The 26,863-nt window shown below is 46.4% G+C and overlaps 2 protein-coding genes across 2 annotated transcripts in view; one reads left to right on the top strand and one right to left on the bottom strand.

Annotated features, from left to right (window-relative positions):
- The window catches only part of LLGL1 (LLGL scribble cell polarity complex component 1), a 100,232-nt gene extending 77,225 nt beyond the window's left edge, over positions 1-23,007 (top strand). The window contains 11 exon segments of the mRNA XM_020967402.2: positions 1,024-1,257; positions 1,259-1,317; positions 3,639-3,792; positions 4,718-4,871; positions 5,706-5,989; positions 7,299-7,563; positions 14,195-14,309; positions 15,008-15,102; positions 16,323-16,443; positions 17,757-17,836; positions 21,227-23,007. Coding sequence (XP_020823061.1) covers positions 1,024-1,257; positions 1,259-1,317; positions 3,639-3,792; positions 4,718-4,871; positions 5,706-5,989; positions 7,299-7,563; positions 14,195-14,309; positions 15,008-15,102; positions 16,323-16,443; positions 17,757-17,835 — 1,560 coding nt within the window. The 3' untranslated portion in view covers position 17,836; positions 21,227-23,007.
- Positions 23,008-23,733: 726 nt separating this feature from the next.
- FLII (FLII actin remodeling protein) overlaps positions 23,734-26,863 on the bottom strand; it is a 44,040-nt gene continuing 40,910 nt past the window's right edge. The window contains exons 27-30 of the mRNA XM_020967401.2: positions 25,944-26,050; positions 25,698-25,803; positions 25,269-25,334; positions 23,734-24,462 (exon numbers count right to left, since the gene is read on the bottom strand). Coding sequence (XP_020823060.1) covers positions 24,328-24,462; positions 25,269-25,334; positions 25,698-25,803; positions 25,944-26,050 — 414 coding nt within the window. The 3' untranslated portion in view covers positions 23,734-24,327. The remainder of the gene's footprint in view (positions 24,463-25,268; positions 25,335-25,697; positions 25,804-25,943; positions 26,051-26,863) is intronic.

Here is a 26,863-nt window from a genome sequence, read left to right as displayed (position 1 = left end):
CATTTAATCTCTCTCAATGTCAGTTCCTCTACTATAAAATGAGAGGACTGGACTCAGTCGAATTCAATTTAATTCAGTAAACATTTATTAAGCACCTACTATGTGCCAGGCACTGTGCTAAGCGCCAGGGATACAAAAAGAGGTAAAGGACAATCCTTGCCCTCAAGGAGCTTATCTAATGGAGGAAACAACATGCAAACAGTTACATGCAAAGCAAGCTATATGTGGGATAAATAGGAAATAATTAACAGAGGGAAGGCACTGGGAAGACTTGCTCTAGGAGGTGGGATTTTAATTGGGACTTAAAGGAAGCCAGGATGGGGGGGGGGGTGGTCAGTAGTCAGAGCAGAGGAGGGGGAGCGTTCCAGGCCCAGGGGACAACCAGAGAAGATACTCAGAGCCAAGAGATGGAAGTGTCTTGTTTGTAGACCAGCCAGAAGGCCAGTGTCATTGGAGTGAAGAGTGTGCTTTAGAGAGTAAGATGTTAAGAGGACTGGGAAGCTTATGGAAGTGATTATTGATAAATCAAAATAAATTAATAAAAATTTTCTAAAAAGGAAGAAGACTGGGAATATAGGAGGGGAGGATAGGAGTAATCAGGAAAGACTTCTGCAGGAAGTCGGATTTGAATAGGTAGGTATTTGAGTAAGAAAGCTATTGCATAGTCCAAGTGAGAAGGTGTGAAAGAGGTCACAAGGAAGAGGGGAGGACAGATTCAGGAAACGTTGCAAAGAAAAGTCTGGGGGGCAGCTAGGTGATGCAGTGGATCGAGCACTGGCCCTGGAGTCAGGAGGACCTGAGTTCAAATCCGGCCTCAAACATAATACTTACTAGCTGTGTGACTCTGGGCAAGTCACTTAACCCCAATTGCCAAAACAAAAAGAAAGAAAGAAAAAGGAAGGAAGGAAGGAAGTCCTGACAAACCTTGGGAGAAGGGGGGGGCAAGGTTTTGAGGAAGCGGGATGGAAGTGGTAGCAAGGAGAGATGACCTCTCACCCTCCTGTGCCTCCCCACCCCGACCAGGTACTTGTCATGGAGCTGAGTGATGAGAAGTCCGAGCACCAGGTCAGCGTCGCCACCATGGACCTGCTACAGGACCGGGAGGGCTTCACCTGGAAGGGCCATGACCAGCTGAGCCCCAAGAATGGCTCCCTGGCCTTTCCACCAGGCTTCCAGCCCACCGTGCTGGTGCAGTGCCTGCCCCCGGCTGCTGTGACAGCAATCACCCTGCATTCCGAGTGGAACCTTGTTGCCTTTGGGGACCAGCCATGGTTTTGGACTCTTTGACTATCACCGCCGGAATCCAGTGCTGACCAGGTATGGGGCTGCCAGCCAGCGGAAGGCGGCCATTCTGTTTGCTGAAAGTTGTTGCTGGCTCCTGCTGGGCTCCTCATGACCTTTAGGCCCTCGGCTATCTAGAAGAAGCACTTCTCAGTAGGAATTTTACAAGGTGTTAGTGTCTCCTAGTGAGACTTTCTTTGCCTTATGGCTGTAACAGCTTATGGGAAAGCTTAAAGTGCCAGGGCCAGGTGGAAAATTAGCAAGGGCCACCCTTGAGCTTGAGGTGTCCAAAGGAGTTTTTTTCTCTTCCCTCTCTCATCCCAGAAGGCTATGTGTTCAGCCTAAGCAATGGGAAAAACAGAAACTGACCACCATTCCTTCCCTCTGTGGTCTGGGAACTCCAGCCCAAACCCAAAGATTGTCTGTCCTTTTTTCCCCAAGCCTGCCTCTTTGCCTGCTGGGCAGACGCCCTCCTGCCTGGCCAAAGCTGAGAGTCAGAACCCTGCTGGCCATCAGCTCATACCAGCCCCTTCTCTGTTGTTGTTCAGGCATGTCTGACCCTTTGTTACCCCCATTGACCGTATCATACTAATACTGTCCATGGGGTTTTCTTGGCAATTTCTTGCCATTTCTTTCTTCAATGGATTAAGGCAAACAAGGTCAAGTGACTTGTCCAGGGCCACACAGCTAGTCAGTGTCTGAAGTCAGATTTGAATTCAGGTGTTCCTGACTCCAGGTCTAGCATTCTATCCACTGAGCCACCTAGTTGCCCCAATCCCTTCTCTATGAAGAGCAAATCTGGCATAGAGCCAAAAGGTGGCTACCTACAAAATGTGTTCGTAAATGGTCTGGGCAGAACCCCTGTCTGAAAATTTTTTCCCCTAGTTTGTCATAGTACCATAAGAGTTTCATTCCTTTGGCTTTTTAAAATTTTTCTGACTCTTAAAAATCTCTAGTTTCAGTACCTCTTAGGTTGTTATCAGTGCACATCTAATATCTATTTATTGGCTCTTATTTTTTCTAAGTCAGCCAGCCAAGAGTAAGACCCAAAGGAATGGAACGCAGGATATGCATTTGCTTGGCTGGGATGAGGGTGGAAAACAGACCTTTAGAAGTGAGAAAGAATCAGTGAGGAAAGAAAGGGAAAGAGTTCTCTTAAGAAAATAATAGTCCTAATAATAGATAATATTTCTAGTGTTTACTATGCGCTAGAAATTGTGCAGTTTACAATTATTACCTCATTTGATTCTGACAGCAACCCTGGGAGGTAGCTTCTATTTTTATCCTCATTTTACAGGTGAGGAAACTGAGGCAAACAGAGGTTAAGTGACTTGCCCAGAGTCACACAGGTAGTAAGTATCTGAAGCCAGATTTGAACTCAGGTCTTCCTGACTCTAGGCCCAATGCTCCATCTAGCATCTAGCCACTCCTTTGAGTGGAAAAACTACATAAACATTTTTCTGAGTGCTCACCCTGTCCCCATCTCAGTTGCTGCTTTCACTTTCTTCCCTTGAGATCCTAGGGCTTGCCTGGTTTAAGCTCTGTAGCATCCATAGCTCCCCTCTGCCCCCATCCCCATCCCCATCCTCATCTCCTGATTCTTGTGTGATTCCACACCTTGCCTTAGGCAAGTCAGTTACCCTCTTAAGGCCTCCCTCAGTCAAGAAGAAAAAAATAAAATTAATCCAAAGAAGTAATAAGATAAGGCAATTGGACTGGATCATCTAAGATGCCTTCTAGTTCTGATATGTTATGAAAGTAATCTTTCCAGAGTGGGGTCTGGATTATTTAAAAAAAAAAAGCCAAGGAGAAGACAATAATTAACCTAAAGGAATGAATTGCTAGGGTAAAATTTGTTTCCTGAAAAGTCTGATGAGGAAGTTATTTGAGCCCAGGGCCTTCCTTGGTGATCTATCAGTCACAATCCAGGGGAAATAGGACTACTTACTTCCTCTACCCATACCCTACTGGAGCATCTGGTAGATCTCACTTGTGGGAATGTGAAGAAAGAACTGAGAAGTTGGAATAGCCCCGGTTCTGGGTGTTCTGGTAAATGTTTAACAACCAGCTTTCCAGAGGAAGTAGGGGAAGATGCATGCATGATATACTTTTATGTTTAATCTGCATTGTTATCCATCACTTTCTTAAGACTAGAGAGTCAACAAAACAATTGTTAAGGGGACCACAATGAAATCAAGCCCTGATTTGTGTGTAGCTTTGCCGGTTTCCAAGGTGTACATGCCCATCCTGAAAATTTTTGTGTATCGGCTCTAACCCACCCTTGAATAGCTCCCAAATTCCCTGTTGATCCCTCAGCTTGGTCAGAGAGGTGAGTGAGCTTCCTGAATCCATCCCAGGTGCACCCTTCATCCCAACGACTCCTTAGCCATGGAGGGGCCCCTGTCCAGGGTCAAGTCCCTGAAGAAGTCCCTGAGACAGTCCTTCCGGCGAATTCGTAAGAGCCGAGTTTCTGGCAAGAAGCGGACCAACCCAAATAGCCCCAACAGCAAGGTAAGAAGAAGGGATGGGGAGAGTAACAGGACTGACACTGAGCCTCAGGGTGTGATGGAGGGGCCTTCTCCAGTGGCCTCCGACCGCTCTGGGCCTTCCTGTTAAGGATCCTGGCTCAGGCTGTGCCAGGCTCAGGACATGATCATGAGTAAGTCTCCCCTGTGACCTTCAGTTTCCTTATCTCAAGATGAGACAGTTATAGCCCTCAAATGCAAGGGATTCTGCCACCCTCAGTGTCCCATTCATTCACAGTGATGTGCTTGGGCCTGACTTACCCTTACCAGGGGAATTTTTAATTGTAAAAGAGGAGACTGGAGAAAGCAGAGAAATTAATCTCTTGGAATTTCAAGCATTGGCCACAGACTAATGGGGGCAATTGGGTTGTGGGTCTGAGGAATGCTATTTAGTATATGTATAGTTCCGTCCCCAGACCCCAGTGATGATTGCAACCCTTTAGGAGCTCCAGGGGGTGGGAGGTTGGGAGCTGAGAAGAGTGAGATGCAGAGAGAAGGAAGAGTCAGAGTTTGTGTATTGTTACTTTATAATTTTTAAGAAACAAGTATTTGAAAAAAAAAACAAAAAATTTAAAAATAATAAAAAATAAAAAACAAACAAAAAGAAACAAATATTTGGTGGTAAATGTTTTGTGAGCTGGCGAAATATTGCTTTTGGGGAGAGAAAGCTCTAACTGAGAAGGTATATGCCTCTCCTGAGGGATTAAATGGAGCCTTGCTGGGTGGGAGCCAGGTAGTCAGTCAGCATTGATTAAGTGCCTACTAAGTGCCAGGCACTGTACCAAGGCTCTAAAGAATATCTTTCTCAAAAGAAAATTAAAAAAGGATATCTATCAAGATAGATATATGTGCTGCTTGCTTGGCCTGCTCATGGAAGCTGGAACTTCATCCTCATGTCCCCTCCTGGCTAGGTGCAGGAAGCCAATGCCCAGCTGGCCGAGCAGGCCTGCCCTCACGATGTGGAGATGACACCTGTGCAGCGGCGGATTGAGCCCCGATCGGCAGATGACTCGCTCTCAGGCGTGGTGCGCTGTCTCTACTTTGCCGACACTTTCCTCCGAGATGGTAAGGCTAGTGTGGACCGTGGAAGGAGGTAGCAGAGAAGGAAACTCCCCAAGTCTATGTCTCCGATCTCTGCTCAGTTGCTGGCCCTACACTCAGAGACAGTGTGCATCTGTGGAAGAAGCAGAGGACCAGCAGTGGGGACACATGGGTTCTAATCTTCTCTATAATTACCCTTCCTACCTCTCAATAACCAGTTATAATTTTCCTTTTTTAAAAAAATAGTATTTTATTTTTTCCAATTACCTGTAAAGGCAATTTTAGCATTCATTTTTAAAAATTTTGAGTTCCAAATTTTCTCCCTCCCCTTCTCCCTAAAACAGTAACCAATTTGATATAGGTTATATATGTGTAATCATGTAAACACTGTGAGAGAAGAAATAGACCAAAAGGAAAAAATTATGAAAAAAAAAAGTGAAAATAGTATACTTCGATTCGCATTCAGATTATATCAGTTCTTTTCTCCGGACATGGATAGTATTTTCCATCACAAGTCCTTTGGAATTGTCTTGGATCATTGTATTGCTAAGAAGAGCTAAGTTATTCATAATTTATCATGGCACAGTGTTGCTGTTATTATGTTACAATGTTCTTCTGGTTCTGTTTACTTCACTTTGCATTAGTTCATGTAAGCCTTTCCAGGTTTTTCTGAAATCTGCCCCGGTTATAAATTTCAGGGAAAGTCCTTTGGAAAGCGTAAAGTACTAGATAAATGTAAAGAATGTATTAATATCATGATTGTCCTTGGCTGTAACTTAACTGGGGTTTGGAGAGTAGAGCACTTGGTGAATTTGGGTCTCTCTTTCTCCCCCTCCCGTTGTGTTTTCCCCTGCATAGCCACTCACCATGGCCCTACCATGTGGGCGGGCACCAACTCAGGGTCGGTGTTTGCTTATGCCCTGGAAGTACCGTCCCAGGAGAAGTTCTCTGAGCGAGCAGTGGAGGCAGTCCTGGGCAAGGAGGTACAGTTGATGCACCGGGCCCCCGTGGTCTCCATCGCTGTGCTGGATGGGCGGGGAAGTCCCCTGCCTGAGCCCTATGAAGTGTCCCGAGACCTGGCCAAGGCCCCCGACATGCAGGGAAGCCACTCTGTGCTTATCTCTTCTGAGGAACAGTTCAAGGTAAGAGAGACCATGGGGCTGGGACTGAGCCATGGATAAGCCCACCCTTAAAGAACATCTTCCCAAGAACCTATACTACCACCTCCTTTCCATCAATCCTCTCCAAACTCACTCTGTTGGCTTTAAGAACATCACTGCCCCTCAGATCAAATTTCGGCCCTTCTGCCTGGCATTGAAGGCCCTCCCCAAGTTTGACCTCATCTCCTTCCACCCTGATTTCTTTTTTTAATTGACTTTTTATTTTTTAATTAACAAGCATTGATTTTCTATTCCCATTCTCCCCATCCCCTTTCAGCCCCCAGTTTAAAAGAGAGACAAAACCCTTATAATAATTGTGCATAGTGAAGCAAAAACAGATTCCCAGATTGGCCATGTCTGAAAGTGCAGGTGTCATTCTGCACCTTCAATTCATCCCCTCCCTGTCAGGAGATCAGTTGGTCCACAAGCATGTATTAATTAGGCACTTATTATGTTCCAGGCACACTTTCAGTCTCTCACTTGATTTTTTTTTTAGTGTTTTTATTTATTTCACTAAATATTTCCCAATCACATTAAAACAATTTTTTAATATTTTTTAAAAAAATTTTGAGTTACAAATTCTCTCCCTCCCTCCTGTCCCCCATCCTTTAGGAAGGCAAGCAGTATAACATCAATTATGCATGTCTCACTTGATTTCCTGCTTAGAGATTGGTTCTGTCTGCTATGTCCCTTCATACTTAGACTAAGTGCACAGTAGGCCTCAGCTGTAGACTTGTTGAGTTGACAGAGACTTCACCTCTAGTGTTGTGTAATGGGAAGAGCGCTAGCCTGGGGAGTCAGCTGGATTGTATCGCTGGTTCTGTTCATTATGTGATGGCCAAGTCACCCGCTCTGAGCCTGTTTCTTCCTCTATAAAATGAAGTGGTCAATTTATATGACCATTTACCTTTAAATTCTAAGAGTCTTTAGATTTCAAAGTAACCTTGTTCAGGGGTCCTTCTTCCCCTTCTGTTGGCACAGATATGGCCAACAAGGATGACCAGTGAGGCTTCAGCCTAGTCTCCAAAGCTCCTAAGAGATGAGGACATCTGTCCCCAGCAGGATTGGGGCTCATGTTCCATTGGCTCGATGTCCATTTTGTGCCTTGCATGAGGCCTGGCGTTTAGTCAGATCTCATCCCTCTTGCCTTAGCCTCATCCCCTTCGCCCAGTTTACCCCTGCTATGCTAGCTCTGGGCAGTTTAGCTTACTAGCTGCTCTGGGAATCAGGAGGATAGGCCAGCTCCCCTCATGACCCCTGTTGGCTTCCTTCCTCTCCTCCTCCCCCCAAGGTGTTTACGTTACCCAAGGTCAGTGCCAAGACCAAGTTCAAGCTCACAGCCCATGAGGGCTGCCGGGTAAGGAAGGTGGCTCTGGTCACCTTCACCAGCGTGGCCTTTGAGGACTACACAGAGAACTGCCTGGCCTGCCTCACCAACCTTGGCGACATCCACGTCTTCGCCGTGCCGTCCCTTCGGCCCCAGGTGCACTATGACTGCATTCGTAAGGAGGACATAAGCGGCATTGCTTCCTGTGTCTTCACAAAATATGGGCAAGGTGAGTGAAGGGGGTTGGGGGTGGGGGGGAAGTGGGATCTTCTCCATTAGAGGGTGGGGAGGGAATCTGCCTCCCAGGCATCCCGTGACAAAGTTTCTCTTTGACGCTTTTTCTTCTCTCTCGGGGTATCTAGCCTGTGCTCTGTTCACAGAAGGCCTTGCTCTTGGATGCCTGTCAACCAATCACTGATAAAATATCAGCGGACAAGGGTTCAAGGTGTTCCTTATATACATTTTAGCGCAGGACTCTTAGAAGATGTGTACAGTTATCACTTCCACATCCCTGGGGTTAGTGGTGAGGCGCCCCTGAGATCTAGAAAATCCATGTATGATTTTTTGGCCCTCCTTTTATACCAGAGAATTCTGAATTTGTCTTTCTCTTTCACGAGGTGTTTATAGTACCTTATTGTAAAATTTGGACTAAGTGTTTGGTTGTAGGATCTGCGTCATCTGCTGGCCTTTGCATGTCATCTGTGGCTTCCGCAAAACTCCCAAAAAGTTCCTGTTTAATTTCTTATGCTGACCCACAATATATCAAAACCCTGTGATGGAGAAAGTTGAGATGTGGAAGGGATAACTGTATGCGAATGTAGACTTTGAAGCACTTTACTAGGCAATAAAGGAGACATATTTTGGCCAAGGGGGCTGCTTGATTCACATCCTATGGGAGCTATCTATTTCACCTATGCATCAGCCAGACCTTGCTTGGGTCACTGGGTTGGCCCATTTAAAAAATCAGGGCTTATTTAGATCTCTCTCAGTCAGGTGTGTTTTTGTTGTCTACCCTTCTCAGCCCAAAGAAGCTCTTTGGTTGTTGGGTGGTGGGGTGGCTTCACTCAAGCAGAGAGAATAGGGCCCTATGGCACCCTCCCATTTCTTCCTCTACCCCATCCCACTGTGACAAAATGATTTTATATTTGCATTTGTAATGATCTGTATTTTGAATGGGTCAGAGAAGTCCAGAAAAATCTCTCAGCATGTGGATAGAAAGTCCAGAGGTGGAGAAAGAGAGTACAAGCTCATGGAAGTACTTGGACCTTTGGAATGCTTAAAAGAAGGAGTCAGAACAAGAGGTCAGCAAAGAGGGAGATTTTCACTAAGCTTTGAGACTAGGTGGGGTCATGACCTGGCTCCCAGAGGTGTCATGGCAGAAAATGTGTATGCTAGCTCCTTTGTGGTAGTATAATGGGTGTGGGTCTAATGAGATTAGAAGTTTATTAGGACTTTCGTGGCTCTCTAAGGAGTGGGCTTCATGTCAGGTATTTCTTTCAGTACCATTTTGTGTGTGTGTGTGTGTGTGTGTGTGTGTGTGTGTGTGTGTCTGCCTTTTTCCTTATGAGTAATGAACCATTGCAGGTGCCCAGTAGCATTCTAGTGGCCTCCTGTTTTGGGGGTTTGGGTCAGCTTATGGAGAGTAGCCAAGGTAACGTTGGTTGACATTCTAGCCCTGGATGTTATGGTACTTATTATGTGACTGTGGTCAGGCCACTCTTGCTCTCTGAGCCTCAATTTATTTTTCCGAAAAATGGAGTTGGTCTCTGTAATTGCCAAGACCCCTTCAAATTCTGACAATCTTGATTCCTGAATGACCTCGTTAAAGAGTTTCTTCCTCTTCCTCTGGTGGTACAGAAAAGGCCAACAAGGATGACCACCCCGGCTTCAGCCTAGCACCCCAAATCCCTAGCAGTGGACCATAGCAATGGACTAGGGAGGCACTTCGGTACAGCAGAGGGAGCCTGGGCATTATAGTGAGAAAAGCTGGCTTCAAGGTCCTGCTCCATCCAGATAACTATATGACAGTTATAAGCCTCCTGAAGGCAAGGGACAATTTCGTCTTTGTCTTCCATTTCCCCAGCCCCTAACTGAATGTCTAGAATGTTAATAGGTGCTCAGTAAAAAATTCTTATTGAAGTGGTCAGAAATCACTTGTGCTCTTTGTACCTCTGATTCCTCCCTCATCTGTGAAATGGGAATAAAAATACTTGGCTAGATGGTGTAATGGACAGAGCGCTGGGCCTGGAATCATTAAGACCTGAGTTCAAATTGGGCCTCAGACACTTACTAGCTGGGTGACCCTGGGCAAATCACCTAAACCTGTTTGCCTCAGTTTCCTCATCTGTCAAATGAGCTAGAGAAGGAAATGGCAAACCACTCAGTATCTTTGCCAAGAAAACCCCAAATGGGGTCACAAAGAGTGAGACACAACTGAAGTGATGCAACCACAAAGTAAAAATACTAATACTTCATCACAGGATTGTTGTAATGGAAGTATCTTGTAAACATTCTGTGAAGGTACAGGGTTCTTCTACAACACTATGTTGCCTGTAGTCAAATTGCAAGGCAAAAGAACTGCAAGGTTCTGAAGAGGTGGATTTTCTGGGGTTGCTCAATTGCCTTCCTGGCAGTGATGGATTTAGAGGGTCCTGGCTCTTTGTGCACTAGCAGCCCCAGGCCCACCAGACAGGCACAGCATAAGCTGCTGGCTGTCCCTTCTGGGTAACTCTGCTTCCACGCTCCACGAGTCCCACACTTTCCTTCTGTCTTGTAGTCCCAGCCCTAAGTCCTTAGCCTGGGGCATCAGGCCCCCAACTTGAGCCAAGAAGTAGCTAACACAGCTTTGTGCTGGTCGGTGAGAAAAATAATAGGATTATATAAGCTAGTATCCGCCCACGTGAGGCATACCTCTGATGGGGGAAGAAGACACATTTGTAAATAATTATTGTAAAATAACATACATCAGGTGGAAAAATAGTGCCATGCTGAACAAAACCAATGTAGCTAAAATTAGAAAGGAAGCAGGTTAACTGGGAATAGTCTCATTTCCAGGATATATAAAGAATTGCTTCAAATTTACAAGAGTGAGACCTGTTCTCCAGTTAATTAATCGTCAAAGGATGTGAGTTTGCAAAGGAAGAGCTCTAAACCATCAATAGCTCTCTCCGGAAAAGGTGCTGTGTGAGGTGTGGAATGGAGAGTAGATCATTTGACTTGGGCTTTTTTAGGCTTGGAAGGAATTCAGCAGATAAAAATGGCGTATCTTCTAGGCATCTCAAGAGGAGGTGCAGGCAAGAGTTTCTCCAGTGGTGTGAGGCTATAGAAATAAGGCCTTGTCTTCCCAATAGTGAAGCAGGTTTAGAATTTTCATAGCTCTTTCCCCAACTATGCCTTGTGACTTTGGGCAAGTCACTAATAATAACAGCTAGCATTAAAATAATAATAGCTAAATGTGAAAATAGGTTTAATACGAATGTGTGTGTATAGCCTATATCAGATTGCATGCTGTCTTGGGGAGGGAGGTGGGGTGAGAGAAGGGAAGAAAAATTTAAAACTCAAAAGCTTGTGGAAATGATTATTGATAAATCAAAGTAAATTAATAAAGTTGCATTCAGCCAAAAAAAATAATAATAGCTAGCATTAATAGATTTTTAAATATATAGGTTTTAAATTTTTTAAATTATTTTATTTTTAATTTTAAGCTTATTTTTAAAAAGAGGCTTTTAAAAAATGAATCTTACCTCATTTTTATCCTCACTACAACCTCGGGAGGGGGGAAATCCTAATTCCGAGCTATTATTAATCTCATTTTACAAGTGTGAAAACCGTTCGACACAGTTAGTCGCACAGTTAGTAAGTGTTTGAGGCTAGATTTGAATGCAGGTCCTACTGACTGAAAGGCCAGCCCCTATCCACAGCACCACCTTGTTGTTCAGTTGTATCCTTCTTTTTGTGACCCCGTGGAGTTTTCTTGGCAAAGATACTGGCATTGTTTGCCATTTCCTTCTCCAGAAGTTAAGTGACTTGCCCAGGGTCCCACAGTATCTAAGGGCAAATTTGAACTTGGGTCTTCTCAGTCCTGGCTGAGTACTCTCTCCACCCAGCCATCTAGCTGCCCCACAGCACCACCTAGCTGCCTCTAAATAGCTAGCATGTCTATAACACTTGAGGTTTGCAAAGTGCTTTACAGATATCTCATTTTATCCTCATAATAGCCTTGGGAGGTAAGTGCTGATCCCTTTTCACCAATGGGGAGAAAACTAAGACAATCAGAGATTTTAACTGACTTCTCCAGTTTTACACAGCTCTTAAGTGCCTGAGGCTGGATTTCAACTTGGGTCTTCCTGACTTTAGGTCTCCTTTTCTAAATCACTTTCTTTCTCTCTCTCTCTTTCTTAATGTCTCCAGCTAACTATAGGGAACTGGGGGTGGGAGTGAGGGTCTGAGAAGGGGCAGAGGGGATGATTAGCCCTGATTCTACTTAACCCTGAATAAAAATTAATCAGGCCAAGTTGGGTTGCTTATTTAGGCCAGGAGTGGGGAAACTGTGGTCTTGAGGACTAGAAGACCACATGTGGCCTCGAGGCCATAGGTTCCCTACTCCTGGTTGGCTTTCTTGGGGAACAGGCACTTGACTCATTTCAGTCATTTTTTTCAGTCATATTTGACTCTTTGTAACCCCATTTGAAATTTTCTTGGCAAAGATACTAGAGTGGTTTGCCATTTCCTTCTCCAGCTCATTTGACAGATGAGGAAACTGAGGCAAATAGGGTTAAATGACTTGCCCAGGGTCACCCAGCTAGTAAGTGTCTGAGGCTGGATTTGAACTCTGCAAGATGAGTCTTCCTAACTCCAGGCCCAGTGTTCTGTCCACTGTGCCCCCTAGCTGCCCTACTTGAGACTCAGTTAACAAATAAATATTGGGCCCTATTTGCTAATACAGAAGATGACTTTTTTTTCTTTCTTTTTTCTTTATTTATTATTATTTTTTTTTCCATATGCTTTTTGAGTTGAAAATTTTTCTCCCTTTTCCTCCCCCCCGCCCTCCCCAAGACGGCGCACAATCTGATATAGGCTTTACATTTACATACCCATTAAACATATTTTCACATTAGTGAAGTTGTAAGTAAAAATTAAAACCAATAGGAGGAACCATCAGAAAGATGAAACAAAACTCAACAGAAGGTAAAAATAAGTGATAGCGATTCGACTTCCAGTATTCTTTCTTTGGATGTGGACAGCATTTTCCATCCCGAGGCCTCTGGAGATGTCTTAGATCCTCGTAATGCTGAGAAAGGTTCAGTTTAACAATCTTAGTCATGCATAACGTGGCTGTTATTGTGTACAAAGTCTCTTGGTTCTGCTCACTTCACTCAGCATCAGACCATATAAGTCTTTCCAGGTTTTTCTGAAGTCAGCCTGTTCATCATTTCTTATAGCACAATAGTATTCCATTACATTCATATACCACAACTTGCTCAGCCATTCCCCAATTGATGGGCATCCTCTCAATTTCCAATTCTTTGCCACCACAAAAAGAGCTGCTATGAATATTTTTGTACATGTGGGTCCTTTTCCCATTTGTTTGATCTCTTTGGGATATAGCCCTAGAAGTGCTATTGCTGGATCAAAGGGTATGCACATTTTTGTAGCCCTTTGGGCATAGTTCCAAATTGTTCTCCAAAATGGTTGGATCATTTCACAACTCCACCAACAATGTATTAGTGTTCCAATTTTCCCACATCTTCTCCAACATTTATCATTTTCCTGTTTTGTCATGTTGGCCAATCTGATAGGTGTGATGTGGTACCTCAGAGTTGTTTTGATTTGCATTTCTCTAATCAATAACGATTTAGAGCATTTTTTCATATGACTATAGATGGCTTTAATTTCTTCATCTGAGAACTGTCTGTTCATATCCTTTGACCATTTATCAATTGGGGAATGGCTTGTGTTCTTATAAATTTATCTTAATTCTCTATATATTTTAGAAATGAGGCCTTTATCAGAAAGACTGGTTGTAAAAATTCTTTCCCAATTTTCTACCTTCCTTCTAATCTTAGTTGCATTGGCTTTGTTTGTGCAAAAACTTTTCAATTTAATGTCATCAAAATGATCCATTTTGCTTTTCATAATGTTCTCTATCTCCTGTTTGGTCATGAATTCTTCTGTTCTCCATAGATCTGATAGGTAAACTATTCCTTGTTCTCCCAGTTTACTTATGGTATCAGCCTTTATATCTAAGTCCTGAACCCATTTTGACTTTATTTTGGTATATGGTGTGAGATTTGGGTCTACGCCTAGTTTCTGCCATACTCTTTTCCAGTTTTCCCAGCAGTTTATTTCGAAGAGTGGGTTCTTATCCCAGAAGCTGGGGTCTTTGGGTTTATCAAATAATAGATTACTATAGTCAGTGACTACTGTGAGAAGACGACTTTCTTAAGAGATAGGATTCAGGCCTATGAAACAACAGGAGAACACCAAGGGCCAAACTTTATGGTACAGCCTCTAAGTGCGGTAGGAGGTCAGAAGAGGGAGGAGGTCTCTGGCCAGCAGGGCAGCTTGGGAATCCTTCCTGCAGGAGGTAATATTCATTCAGTGCCAGGGAGGTGGGATGGAGGGTGGAGGAGAGGCTCCCAGGGAAAGGGAAACAGTGAGAAAAAAAGTGAGGAGACAGGAATGAGTGGGGGGAACAGGAGACAGGAACAAGGCTGAAAACTAGCTGGAGAAGTATTTGTTTTGTTTAGTGTGACCTGATGTATTAAAGGGGACTTTACGTCCCCTAGGGTGTGTGTGGGGGGTAGGCATTGGCTAAGTGGGAAGTTGCTCACATTTCTCCTCCTCATCCCTCCCAACAGGGTTCTACTTGATCTCCCCATCGGAGTTTGAGCGTTTTTCCCTGAGTGCCAGGAATATCACGGAACCCTTGTGCTCCCTAGATTTCATCCGACCTCATGATACCACCTGTGTCAGGTGCCAGGGGTGGGCAGAGTGCTGGAGGTAGGGGTGGGGTGGGGGAGAAGACTCATCCTGCCCAGGGCCTGATGTACAGTGAGGAGGGGTCATGTGTACTGTCACCTCCTGGCAGGCAGAGGCTCCAGAGATGCCCACTACTGCCCCTGTCCCTTGGAAAAGATTCTACATCTCCTTAGGGCCCTGTCCTAAGCCTCTCCAGGCAGTTGTGACTCAAAAGATTCTATGCCAATGCCCTCCTCAGGCTGACGTTTTCCAAGTGGCCCCTGGTAGTACTGGGTGCCAGGAGACCCCAGCTGGCAGCTTGGGGGCAGGCGTGAGAGCTTGATGGTCATGGGCAAGTGAAAGAATCCTTTGGAATCCAGATGTACTTGGTGCCTAGATGTGCCAGCCTTGCAAGGAAAAGGGTTCTGTACCACGGCAGGATTGCTAAGACTTACACACTGCTAGGTCATGAAAACTTGTCCTTGCCTGGCACTTTGTTTGGAAACCAGATGTCAAGGCTTTACATGGGACCTTATGAATAGTCTCTCCCCATCAAAGTGACCAGGGGCCAGATTTTTCTAGCTGCCCATGTTCCTTCCTCTTACCCCTGCTTGCACAGTCTAGTGGCCCTCTTCCAAAGAAACATTCCTCCTTCTCTCCCTTCACAGACATTTCCATCTCCCCCATCACACCTTTTTTCCCTTCTTTTCCAGCAATGATTACAAAGGATCGCCCAAGCTGAGCCAGGCCAATGGTACCCACGTGCTGCCGGGGTCTGAGGGGAACCATTCCTTCGTGGATGGAGCTGGTAAGTGAACAAGTCTTGGAGGGGAAGGGAGATGAGGGGTGTGGGGGAAGAGGAAGAAGGGCTGGAAGTGGACTTGGTAAAAGTGGAAGTAGTGGTTTCATGAATTTGGGAGAGATCAATCAGTGTGGCTGAAATAGTCTCCAGGAAGGAGTGGGATTCGACCTAGCCCTTTACAGGTCAGGGCCAGAAACTGAGAACTGGGAGGCCTGGGTTTTAGCCCCACTAACTTTCTGTGTCGATGCCTGTACAATGTGTGCATACTTATACATGTGGACCACTTCTCTTTTAGTCTCTTCATCTGCTTAAATAGATTGAGAGGGTTGGACCAGATGATCGCTAAAGGCCTTTTAGAACTCATTTTTTAAAAAACTTTCTGTGGACTATTCTTAGATAAGAGAGCAGAAGAGATATGTTAGTGGGAGGGGAGGATGAACAGTCAGTGTATACGTGTATACACATTGTATGCAGTATGTGATTATGTATAAATGTGAGGCGGTGTGCAGGAAGCAATGAGAGAGGCCACATTTTCCACCTGTTCTGTATCCACCTGTATTCCACCTGGTATCAGTACCAGGGGGCTAGTGAGGGCTTCACCAGAGCAGTGGCCCAGGAACTGAAACAATGCTGTGCCTAGATGCCCTCTGCACTCCTTACAGAGAGGAGTAGGGTCCTTAGGACCTTATGGATCCAGAAAATCCCTAGAAGAGATGCACCTAAGCTCTAGAGTAGAAGGGGTGGCCCTTCACAGCAGGCTTGGGTCTAGTAGAGGGTAGAAATATGCCCCCAGAGCCATGCCCCATTGGCTTAATAGCCAATACAGAATCGCAGACAGACAGACCCCTACCTGCCAAAGCCTTGGAGGAGGTGGACCTGTGGGCAGATGGACAAGTGGGTTGCTCCAGCCCAGTGGCTCCACATCCCATCTTTGCTATGGCTTTGGGTTCTCTCCCTTGGCTTGCCGTATCTTTCCCCTCCCCTACATGTTTCCTGGGGACCCTGTACAGGGGTTTAATCTCTTTAGGCATTTAGCTCCACTTTCTGTGTGACAAGTTTTCATAACTCAGGACTGTGAAGTGGGGCTGTGGGTGAAGAAAAGAGGGAGTAGGGAGGGTCATATTCTTGGCCCCCTTTAGAGCCCTGGTGCTGACTACCTGGTGCTAGGAAGCCCCAGGGTAATGCGGCACATCCCAGGCCTAACTACTCCATTCTTTTCTACCAAGGTACCCCAGAGCATTCCCAGGCTGCCCTCTCCCCTGCATCCATAGACTCTCCCAACAGCACAGACACCACACTGGACAGCACAGCTGATATCACCGTGGAAGAAGTGAAGGATTTCTTGAGGTGAGGACAGGAGGAGGCCCATTTCCCTTGGCCGGCAACAGGGAAGTACTAACCTACTCTTGGCCAACCTTGGCCTTGCCGACCAGACCTTTCATCTTCATACCAAAGCTGACCTAACGTTGGCCTTAGAAACCCAGATCTCTGAGAGTTCAGTGGGTGCCCAGATTGTTCTCAGTGGTTTATCTCAAAAAAAAATTTCCCTTGGGGAAGTAAAAGGACAATTGCCCACAAGGAAAACTGCTACCCCTCCCTCCCAGCTTCAACCCATCCCTGCTGTTCCTAGAAAAAGCACTTTATGTATGTCAACTCATTTGACCCTCACCAAAATCCCTGTGAGATAGGTACTATTATTATCCCACTTTACAGATGAGGAAACTGAGGCACAGGGGGTTTAAGTGACTTGCCCAGGGTCACTACTAAATGTCTGATCTGAACTCAGGTCTTCTTGACTCCAGGCACAGCGGTCTATCCAGTGGGCCACCTAGCTGCCTCACAAAAGTGCCCTGTGTTGTATTCTGTCTCTGCTCCTAACTAGATAGGACTTTAGGCGAGTTATATCCCTGTTCTGATGTAAAGTGAAAATGTGAATTCCTGCTTTACATACTTCTCAGGCTTCGTGTGAGAGAATCAAATGGGATGGTGGGAGAGAGAAGACTTTGGGAAATAGCACTGTGTCCCCGAGGTGGGGGCAGCTGTTAGGCAGGTAGGGAAATAAAGTCAGAGTGAGGTCAGAATCAGGAATGGGCAGAGAAGGAAGAAGATAAAGCTGGACCTCTTAGCCTCACTCTTCCAAGCCTCTGGGGTGGTGATGAAGAGGATGGGGCTCCCTTGATCCTGAATGTCCTTTCCCATCTCACCCCATGCCCAATGGCCTCATCCCTCTCCATGGTGTATTGCAGACCTGCACAACTTGGCATTAGGTAGGGGCCAAAATTAAAATAGGCTAAACTTCTTCAGGCCACAGATAGGTTTTTTTGGAGACAGACGACATTTGCTGCCAAGGCTCATGTGACAAACAGAAATGCACGGTGGCAACCCACCCTCCAAGTTACATGACAGGCATCATAGTGACTAGTGGAAGGAGGGTTAAGCAGGGCATGGACAAAGCACTGTTACATCTTTACTTTCTTTTGCATCCTCTACATTTTTCGTGGGCTGCCTGAAATCCTTTGGTGGGCCACAAGTGGCTTAAGGGCCGTATGTTATGTGGCCTGGTGTATTGAGACATGTGTTCTTGAGAAATAGGAGCTGGGGGGTGGGGATGGGGGTCTTTCTTGGTCTTATGAGTCTCTTTCCTCAACCACTCTCTCTAGCTCTTCAGAGGAAGCAGAGAAAAATTTGAGAAATATAGCAGAGGATGACGCCCGATCTCCAGGAATCCTGATCAAATAAGGTGAGGGGGAGCTTGGTTACTGGAGGACTGTTGTCTAGGCCTGGAGGGAAAGGAGATTTAGGAAGGGAAAAATTGAGTTGCTGAGTCTGCGGATCTGTATTTGCATCCTATGTAGGCTGCATGCTGAGAGACCTGGGGGAGAAGAATCCTAAGAATCTTTGAGCTTTAAAGTGATAGTCTTAGAATCATAGACTTTTAGAACTGAGCTCAAGACCTTAGAAGTCACACAGTTCAATATCATCCCTTTACCAGAGGCCCAGTAATGTTAAATCACTTGTCTAAAGTCTCATATCAAAATAGAGTTAATCAGTCAATTAATCAATAAACATTTATTAAGTGCCTCCTATGTACCAGGCATAGAGCAAAGTGCCGGGGATACAAAAAGAGGTAAAAGACAGTCCCTGCCTTCAGGGAGCTTACAGTCTAACAGAAGAAACGATATGTGAGCAAATATTTACAAAGTAAGTTATATATATATAGGATAAATAGGAAGTAATTAATAGAGGGAAGGCACTTAGAATGAAGAGAGGTTTGGAGAGTTTTCCTGTGGAAGGTGAGATTTTAGTTGGGACTTAAAGGAAGCCCGGGAGGTCAGTAGTCACAGCAGAGGAGGGAGAGCTTTCCAAGTATGGGGAACAGTCAGAGCAAATGGAAGAGTATGTGTCATGGAATGAGGCATAGGCCTGGAAAATGAGGAGAGGGCTAGAGCTGGGACCCGAACCAGAAGGGAAAATGCTCATCATTTTATAAATGATGAAACTGAAGGCCCATAAAGGCTAAATGACTTACCCAGGAACTGACAGGTAGTAAGTGGGAAAATCCAGAATTTGAAGCTAGTCCTGGTGGCTGTGTGGCTGGCTTCCAAGCCCCCTCCTCTACCCACCCACCCCAGCCTTTAATCATAAAATCATAAATGCTATTGTCACTGATGTCTGGCCAATCCCATTCAAACTTCATTGGTTAAGCAATTGTAGATTGTGTTATCTACAATCAAATGAGATAACTTATATAAAAGCACCTTTATAAACTTCAGAGCACTTTGTAAATCTTAAAATCGCTGTGTCAGTGTTTATTGTTATTTTTAACTACACAGTATTAGGCACTGGGGAAATAACACAAAAACAAAAATGAAAAATAATCCCTTCCTTCAAGGAGTTTACCTTCTGTTGTAGGGAGGTTATGCTATGCAGGCAGATAAGTTATCTCTGTGACGATTTAAGGAGGCAGAACATACCAGCCTGGTGAATCAAGAATTATTCTGGCTTCTCCAGAATAATTGTCACAATAGAGACAGCTAGCAGTGCACTGGACCTGGATCTAGGAAGTCCTGAGTTTGAATCCAGACTCAGATATTTAATAGCAGTGTGACCCTGAACAAGTCACTTAATCATTATCTGCCTTGGTTTCTTCATCTGTAAAATGGGGATGATGATAATAAGCACCCATCTCTCAGGGTGATTGAGAGAACCAAATGAGGTATTTGTAAAGTGTTAGAGCCGGCCTTTGGTTCATTAAGGAATAACAAGAGGTGTTAGGGAATGGAGATGATCCCAGTGAGCCAGCCCACCTTTCTTTGTCAGACACAAGGTGGCAGTTGTGGCCTGCCGGGATTCCTTAAATTCCAGGGCAGGAAGATCCCCATAAGTTCTGGATCCAGGGTCACCATTCAGCTTGTCAGGTAGACCCATCCGTTGTACCGTAATAAAGTGCCATAGTCCCATGATAAAGATGGCCCACACCTGGGGTTTCTCACCAGCTCACCAAGTGAAGCGTTCTAGCAGAGGAAAACAGGAGTGTGTGCAGGGAGAAGATAGAGCCCTTCTTAATAGGTTGTGACCCAGATTTAAGTGGGACATAGGAGGGAAGGGAGCCTGGTGCTCATTCCTCTGGGAATCAGGAGTTCTGGGGCGTGGTTCTGATTAAATCATTTTCACCCCTGGGACTTGATTTCCACTCCCCCTAACAGAAGGATTGGACTGTTATCTCTAAGCCTCCTAGTTGTGGCAGTCTGCAAACTTCAGTATACAAGGTTCAGAGGCAATCAGATACAAAAGAACCTAAGTAGTTACATCTTTGCACCTCATTTCCTGCCTGGATGTGGCTTTATTTTAGGGAGTATCTCCAGCAAGGGAGATAGGCCCTGTACCCTCTTCCCAGAAGAGTTTATTTTCTCTTCCACCCCTTTGGGTGGGTGGACTCAGAAAAGTCCTGACCTCCTGAAGGGCACTTGTCTGCCATAGTCCCTTGTTGGTAAGGTCCCTCTTGCTCCATCAGCCACATCACCCTAGGCATTCAGGCAGCCATCCTGTTCCAAGTAAGGGCTTCCCTCCTTACGGGGACCTGATCTCCCAGTTCCTAAAACATAGATCCTTGGTTTGTTATGGGACACTCCCAAGTCTATACCAGTGCCTCCTATGTAAGAATGCTAGACTGGTTAGTGAGGAGACCAAAGTTCAAACCCCAAATCTTGTACTACCTGTGTGAGGAAAGTACTACTATAAATGTGAGTTATTTTAGACAGAGGGAGGAAAGAAGAGAATCCTTTCTTTCAAACAAGTTAACGTTGGCTCTTTACAATTTGGAGACCCTAGGCTGTGACTTCAGTAATTTTTTCCTGTTGGTAATGCCAAAGTCCAAAGGACAGTGGGGGGCTGTCAAAGTTCACTCCCATGACCATCATTTAAGCCATATTCAGAAACATGCATAGAATCCTGCATAAAGATGTACTTGAGGGACAGCTAGGTGGCACAGTGGATAGAGCACTGGCCCTGAAGTCAGGAGGACCGGAGTTCAAATTAGGCCTCAGACCAAACACTTGACATTTACTAGCTGTGTGACCCTGGGCAAGTCACTTAACCCCAATTGCCTTAAAAAAAAAAAGATGTCCTTGGCATCCAGCCCATAAAGACCATGGCAGAATTGAGGCTTCTTTCACCCTGACCCTCCCCCTGCCACTTCTGAGCCCCAGGAGTCCCCACCCTTTATAGGGGAAGCTAGGTGGGGCAGTGGTTAGAGTGCTGGGCCTGTAGTCAGGAAGACCTGAGTTTAATTTGCCATTAGACATTTACCAGCTGTGTGACCCTGGGCAAGTCACTTAACCTCTGTATACCTCAGTTTCCTCATCTATAAACGGGGATAATAATAGCACCTGCCTCCCATGATTGTTGTAAGGATGAAATAAGATATTTGTGATGTGCTTAGCACAGTGCCTGGCATATATTAAGCACTATATAAATGTTAGCTGTCATTAGCTATTGTTAATCTCTGTCCTTCCCTGGGAATGAGTAGACGGAGAAAACTGGCCCTCCATGCAAGCCCCTGGAACGGAAAAAGGGGAGGGGGATGTGGTATATGAACCAACTAGAGGGATCAACCTGTTTCTTCCTTCAGGATAAATGCTGTTGCCTGTGCCTCAGCTTGGACCCTAGTGATGAGGATCACAGCCCACGGCCCAGCCAGGGCCTCAACAGTCCACGCACACCTGCCCTGTGTCCATTGGATACTGTCCCTGTAACATAGGCTTGTACCTTCTAACTGTGGCAGGGCAGAAGCAGCAGTGCCCTGGGTCCCCATAACCCCTGCCTGTCCTCCTGGTCCCCTAAAACAACACTAAGAAGAATCTTCTCCCAGGGGTGGGGAGAGGTGGGGGAGGACGGCAGGAACCAAGGAAGGAGAGAGCTCTGCATGTACCTCCCCCTGGCCCTCACTGGCCATTTCCCCTCTGTTCTTCTAGGAGTATGTTTCTCATGTCTAAGACTGTTTCTGCCCCATGGACCGAAGGGATAGAATCCTCACTCCCTGATCCCTGTTACTTTCATACAACACAGCCTCCCTCGGGAGCCAAGGCTACTGTTTTCCCTGCTTAGGCTACCTCAGCTCGCCCAGAAAGCCTGTCTGTGGCAGAGGGGTAGGGGTGAGCCCCGTGCACTCCCACCTTCCCGTGTGCCACTCCCCCTCCCCCATGTCATACTTAAGTCCTTGGAGGGAAGTGGGCTATAGTAGGACCTGTGTACAATGGTATCTTCCTACAGAGAAGCCTCCACCCCATGTGGTGGGCCCAGTCCCCCACCTCCCCTGCTGCCTCCATCCTAGATCCTCTCCCTCAACTCCAGGCTTCTTTCCTCAGGAGCCCCCCTTGCCCCCTTTCAACCTGCTAGACCCATGCCTTGCCTGAGGGGTTCTGGTGTCACATAGGAGACGTCATGCCTCACACCTGCCTACCTACCAGAAGTGGATTAGAGGACCAGGCTGCTACCTCCGTCCCCCAGTTTCAAACGAGTCATTTTTTTCTTCGCCCCGGGGGTGGCCCAGTTGGAACTTGGCCTCTTTCATCTTGTCCAGAAGCACAAATCCAACCTAGTGGCAGTAATCTTATCTAACTTATCCCAGCTCCTGATCACATCACCTGGAAGGGACGAGTTCAGAGATCATGAGAGCCTTGTTTTTCCTAACTGTTAACTAAGTGGTTGATGTCTCCTTGGAGAAACCAGGCAGAGAACAGTGGTGGTAGGTTCGTAGCTCCTCCGAGAGGAAAGAATCATGCGGCCCGTCCCAGGAATTTCTGTATGATTTCTATGGTGTTTGCCCCAGGGAACTGAACAAAGGGAATAATTCTATCAAGCCTGGAGGACTTGGGATTTGGGGGGAGGTAGGGAGTCAGTTCCCTGTGTGTCACAGGCAATGCCTTACTTCTAAGGAGAGACCCAGAGGCTAGGGCCGCATTGTCATCCTGAAATCCCCACCTCTTGCCAGGCCAGCCAAAATGGGGGCAATTGCTGGGGTACAGTGTAGGGCACGAATCATAAGGCAGCCTTTCCCAGTCCAGCGTCTGTAACCACTCACATCCTGGGCTAAGCCTCAGCAAAGCCACTTTAAGAGAGGTTGGGGCAGGGGGAGCTTGAGGCCCAGGAGTTCACCCCAGGGTGAGTCCCTGGCCAGGAATGCTGGAGCCTTTGCATATAGAATTTCTTTCTTTCTTTCTTTCTTTTTCTTTCTTTTTAAACAGCCAAGGTTGCCTCACTGGGACTTGGACAAAAAAGATTTCTAAAGTTATTTTGGTATTCTTGCTCATGGGTGGTTCCTGCTGTTGAGTGTGTGATAAGTGTGTCTGAGCCCCTCTCCAGGCCAACAAACGTGCCGACTGACCATGCTCCCATTTTGTGTCCGGGGGGGGGGGGTTGGGGAGAAGTGGTGGTAGGGGGCTTCTCTTGTAGAATGTATCTTTTTTGGGGGGGAGGGGTGTTTTGTTAAGATTAATTAGCATTGTTTTAGGTATTAAAAATACTGGTTTTTAATATTGAAAATAAAGCATTTAGTATCTTAAAGGGCCAATGCATCTGCTTCCTGCTCTGGGTGTGTACAGCCTGGCACAGCTCATTCCCTGCCTTGGTTCTAACAGTTGATCAGGACCTCAGGTGGCGCCACATGACGGGGGTCCTGAGACATAGGATCCCAGCAGTCTAGCACATGGACTTGGGAAGTTGAGAAGACCTGGGTTCAGACTTCCCCTTTAACCCTGACAAGCTGGGAGTCAGCTGCGTGTTGCCTGACTGAACACCAACAGGGTTGAGCAAACATACTTATCCATAGGACTGCTCTTGCCTGGCCCAGACAAGAGGCCACACACCATTCCTGTCTAGAAACTGTGATCACAGCTAGCTGGAGGCCAGTTTCCTTTCTTTAGCGCCTGCCAGCACCCTTTTCACTGCAGACAGCCCTCCTACCTCATTCAGTTCTCACAGAGAGAGTTCCCAGTGACTCAACTATTTCCATCAGGAAAAAGGAAGGGTATGGAGGTAGCAAAGAGGACAGGTAAGTCCCCGGGAAATCAAGAATGGGTAAAAACAGCCCCATCAGCACACACTACTCCCGTACCCCTAAGAAACCACTTCTCCGTGTGTCTGCACTATCAGTGCCAGGACCATTTTTATTACAACAATACAATACACCAGGTGCTGCTGGGACTGATGGGGAAGGAGCAGTGAGTCCAGAGTGAGGGGGCCCTAGGCAAGGGATGGGGAAAGGGGAAGTACGAGCCTTGGTAACAAGGTCAGAAAGCCCTAATAAGTCATAGTGGGAAGAGGGGAGCAGAATGGGTCATGAGATGTGGAGAAGGCAAACTCCCATCTTCCCTCACCCCGTACAGTCCCCTCTGCCCCCTAGACAGACCTCAGTGTCGCGTGCCACACTCCCTCCCTGAACTCCTGAGATTCCCCTGGGCAGCGTTAGGCACCTGCTTTGGCCATAGAACAGCTAAAGAAAAAGGGGTGCAAGCAGACAGAGAGATCCTAGAAGCCTGAGAGGAATGGATGAGAATGAAGAAAGCCATCCTCCCCAAACAGGAGGGCCAATAGCAACAGGGGCTGCTAGAGCACCCCTGGACCCCTGATCCTCTTCTCACAGGCAGGAAAATCCTCCTTTTAGAGCTTGTATTGATGGTAGCATCCTTGAGTCCGGGGCAAGAAGAGCCTGGGCTAGTCCTCTGGGCCAGGCTAGGCAGGGGGTTTCCTGAAGGTGCTCCAGGCATGGAAGCATCGGGTGAATGGGTGTTGTTCATTACCCTTGCGGACCAGTCGGAGTTTTCGAGGATGCTCCTGGTCTTTGGACCTCATGTGCTGGATATAAACCTGCCAGTGGGGAAGACAGAGAGGAGGTTAGAGAAATGATAGCCTCAATCCCATTAGATTTCAAGCTGTCAGGAGCCTTGGGACATCAAACCAACCTCTTCATTTTATAAATAGCTTGCATTTGTTTGTTTGGTTTTGGTTTTGGTTTTTTTTTTTTGGTGAGGCAATCAGGGTTAAGTGACTTGCCCAGGGTCACACAGCTAGTTAAGCATCAAGTTTCTGAGGCAGGATTTGAACTCAGGTCCTTCTGACTCCAAGGCCAAGCTCTATCCACTGCGCCACCTAGCTGTCCCTCTTCATTTTATAGGTAGATGTTAGATTGTATATATGGAGGTCCAGAGAGGCTGACGTCACAGGTCAGCTTTTCCCCTGCTCTGAAGGGGATCAGCACTGGATAACCTTCATCATCCCTAAGCTGTTGGCCCAAGGAAAGCCAAGGAAGGAGGAACAGCTCAAACCAATAAAAGGAAGGGAGCGAAAGAAAAGTTGCGGCTTGGGTTCTAGTACCATGCCCTGCCACTAACATGCTGTGTGACCATGGGCCAGGAACTGGCTCTCCCAAGGCTTTGATTTGCTTCTACATAAAATGAGCAGGGATTCTTTAACTTAAAGGCAGAACTTTTTTCTTATATTTTGTTAATTACATTTCAGTATAATTGGTTTCCTTTGTAAATCCTATGTCTTTTATAAAAGCCTTTACAAATATTATTCTGAGAAGGGATTGTCCACGACACAGAAAGGTGAAGAGGCCAGCAGGCAGGAAGGCTTCAGCTACATGGATGGTCCAGCAGTTAGCAGACACTTACCTGACAGGCCTTCAGACTCAGCTTGATTTCCACCTGGCTTGTCTGAGTTCCCACCCACATGTAAACCTGCGAGGTGGGGTAAAGAAGGACAGACAGCTGACGTTACACACCCTATCAGGAGCATCCTGGCACAGGAAAGGCAAGCGGGATGCCACGAGACAAGCAGGACGATCTGGGCACCGTTCCCAAGTCTACCACTAATGTGCCAGTGTGACCGTGAGAAAAATCATTCTCTGGTCCTCAGTTTTCTCATCCATGAAATGGGAAGAACTGTGGTAAGGACTAAGGAAGAAAGGGGCCACAGCTGTGCGAGGCCCTAACACCAGCCCCGCCAGGCTTGGCTGTGCCCACAGCGGGGACAGGATACACAGCAGAGTCAGGGGGTGGGACCCACAGAATAAAGGAGCCAGGAGGGAGGGAAGAACTCACCTCCTGGCCATTGTCCAGCAGCATAATATCATCGTCAGCCAAGTCATCCTGGCAGAAGTCGGAACACTTTTCTGACACTGAGAAGTAACCTTTCTCATTGGAACACCTGCGCCAGAGAGGGAGCGCGTTGAGGTTCCAGCTTCCAAGGTTAGAGGGGAGGGGGCTTCCACGGAGGGACAGGGGTTGAGGAGCCCACAAAGGAAAAGAATTAGGGAGACTGAGGAGGTCGGGGAAGCTGAGGCTCACCTGAAGAGTCGAGCGTACTTCATGTAGTCGGCATCTTCATCGTAGGGTTTCTGAGCGCCGATGCCCACCCAGAAGAAGTTTTCTGGCTCTTCTCCCTCATTAATCACCTGTTGAGAAGAGGAGGAACCAAGGAGGCTGGGGTGAAGGTGGGAATTAGGCAAGGACAGTTTTGGCTATAAGAGCTTACGACTGCACTGAGATTTTTGGGACACCTGTTAACAGGTTTGAAAAGGCTCTTTTGTTGTTGTTCATTCTGGGTCCTCATGACCCGTTTGGGGTTTTCTTGGCAAAGATACTAGAGTGGTTTGCCATTTTCTTTTCTAGTTCATTTTACAGATGAGGAAACTGAGGCAAACAGGGTTAGGTGACTTTCCCAGGGTCACACAGCAAGTAAGTGTATAAAGCTGTGTTTGCACTCAGGTCTTCCTGACCCCAGGCCGGGAGTTCCATCCACTTCACCACCCAGTGCTTTAATGTTTGACAAGGGTCTTACAGGTAATTGTCTCATTTGATCCTCACAACCCCGTGAGGTAGGTGCTACCATTTAAAAGTAAAGGAAAGTGAGTCTTGGAGAGGTTAAGTGAAGCAGTTGGCTCTGGAGTCAGAGGAGAGCATCTCTACTTTTTACTTGTGTGATGTTTACCTCTTTGAACCTCAGTATCTTCATCTGTCTAATGAAGGAGTTTTGGATGGGATGGCCTTTGAGGTCCCTCTCATCCTTTATCTGCGGCAGGATTTGAACCCAGGCTTTCCACACTTGGTTCCAAGCCCAGTATTCTATTTATCATACAACAGTACCTCTTCCTACCCTAGGGTCTGCTCCAAGAGGATGATTGTGGTCATGTTTAATAGTCCTTAAGGTCTGCAAAGCACTTTTACAAATATCTCATTTGATCCTCACAACCATCCTGGGAGGTTTG

This window comes from Phascolarctos cinereus, unplaced genomic scaffold, assembly GCF_003287225.1.
Source record: "Phascolarctos cinereus isolate Bilbo 61053 unplaced genomic scaffold, phaCin_HiC Scaffold_4;HRSCAF=312, whole genome shotgun sequence".
NCBI classification, from domain to species: domain Eukaryota; kingdom Metazoa; phylum Chordata; class Mammalia; order Diprotodontia; family Phascolarctidae; genus Phascolarctos; species Phascolarctos cinereus.
This window is presented reverse-complemented; position numbering and strand designations above follow the sequence as displayed.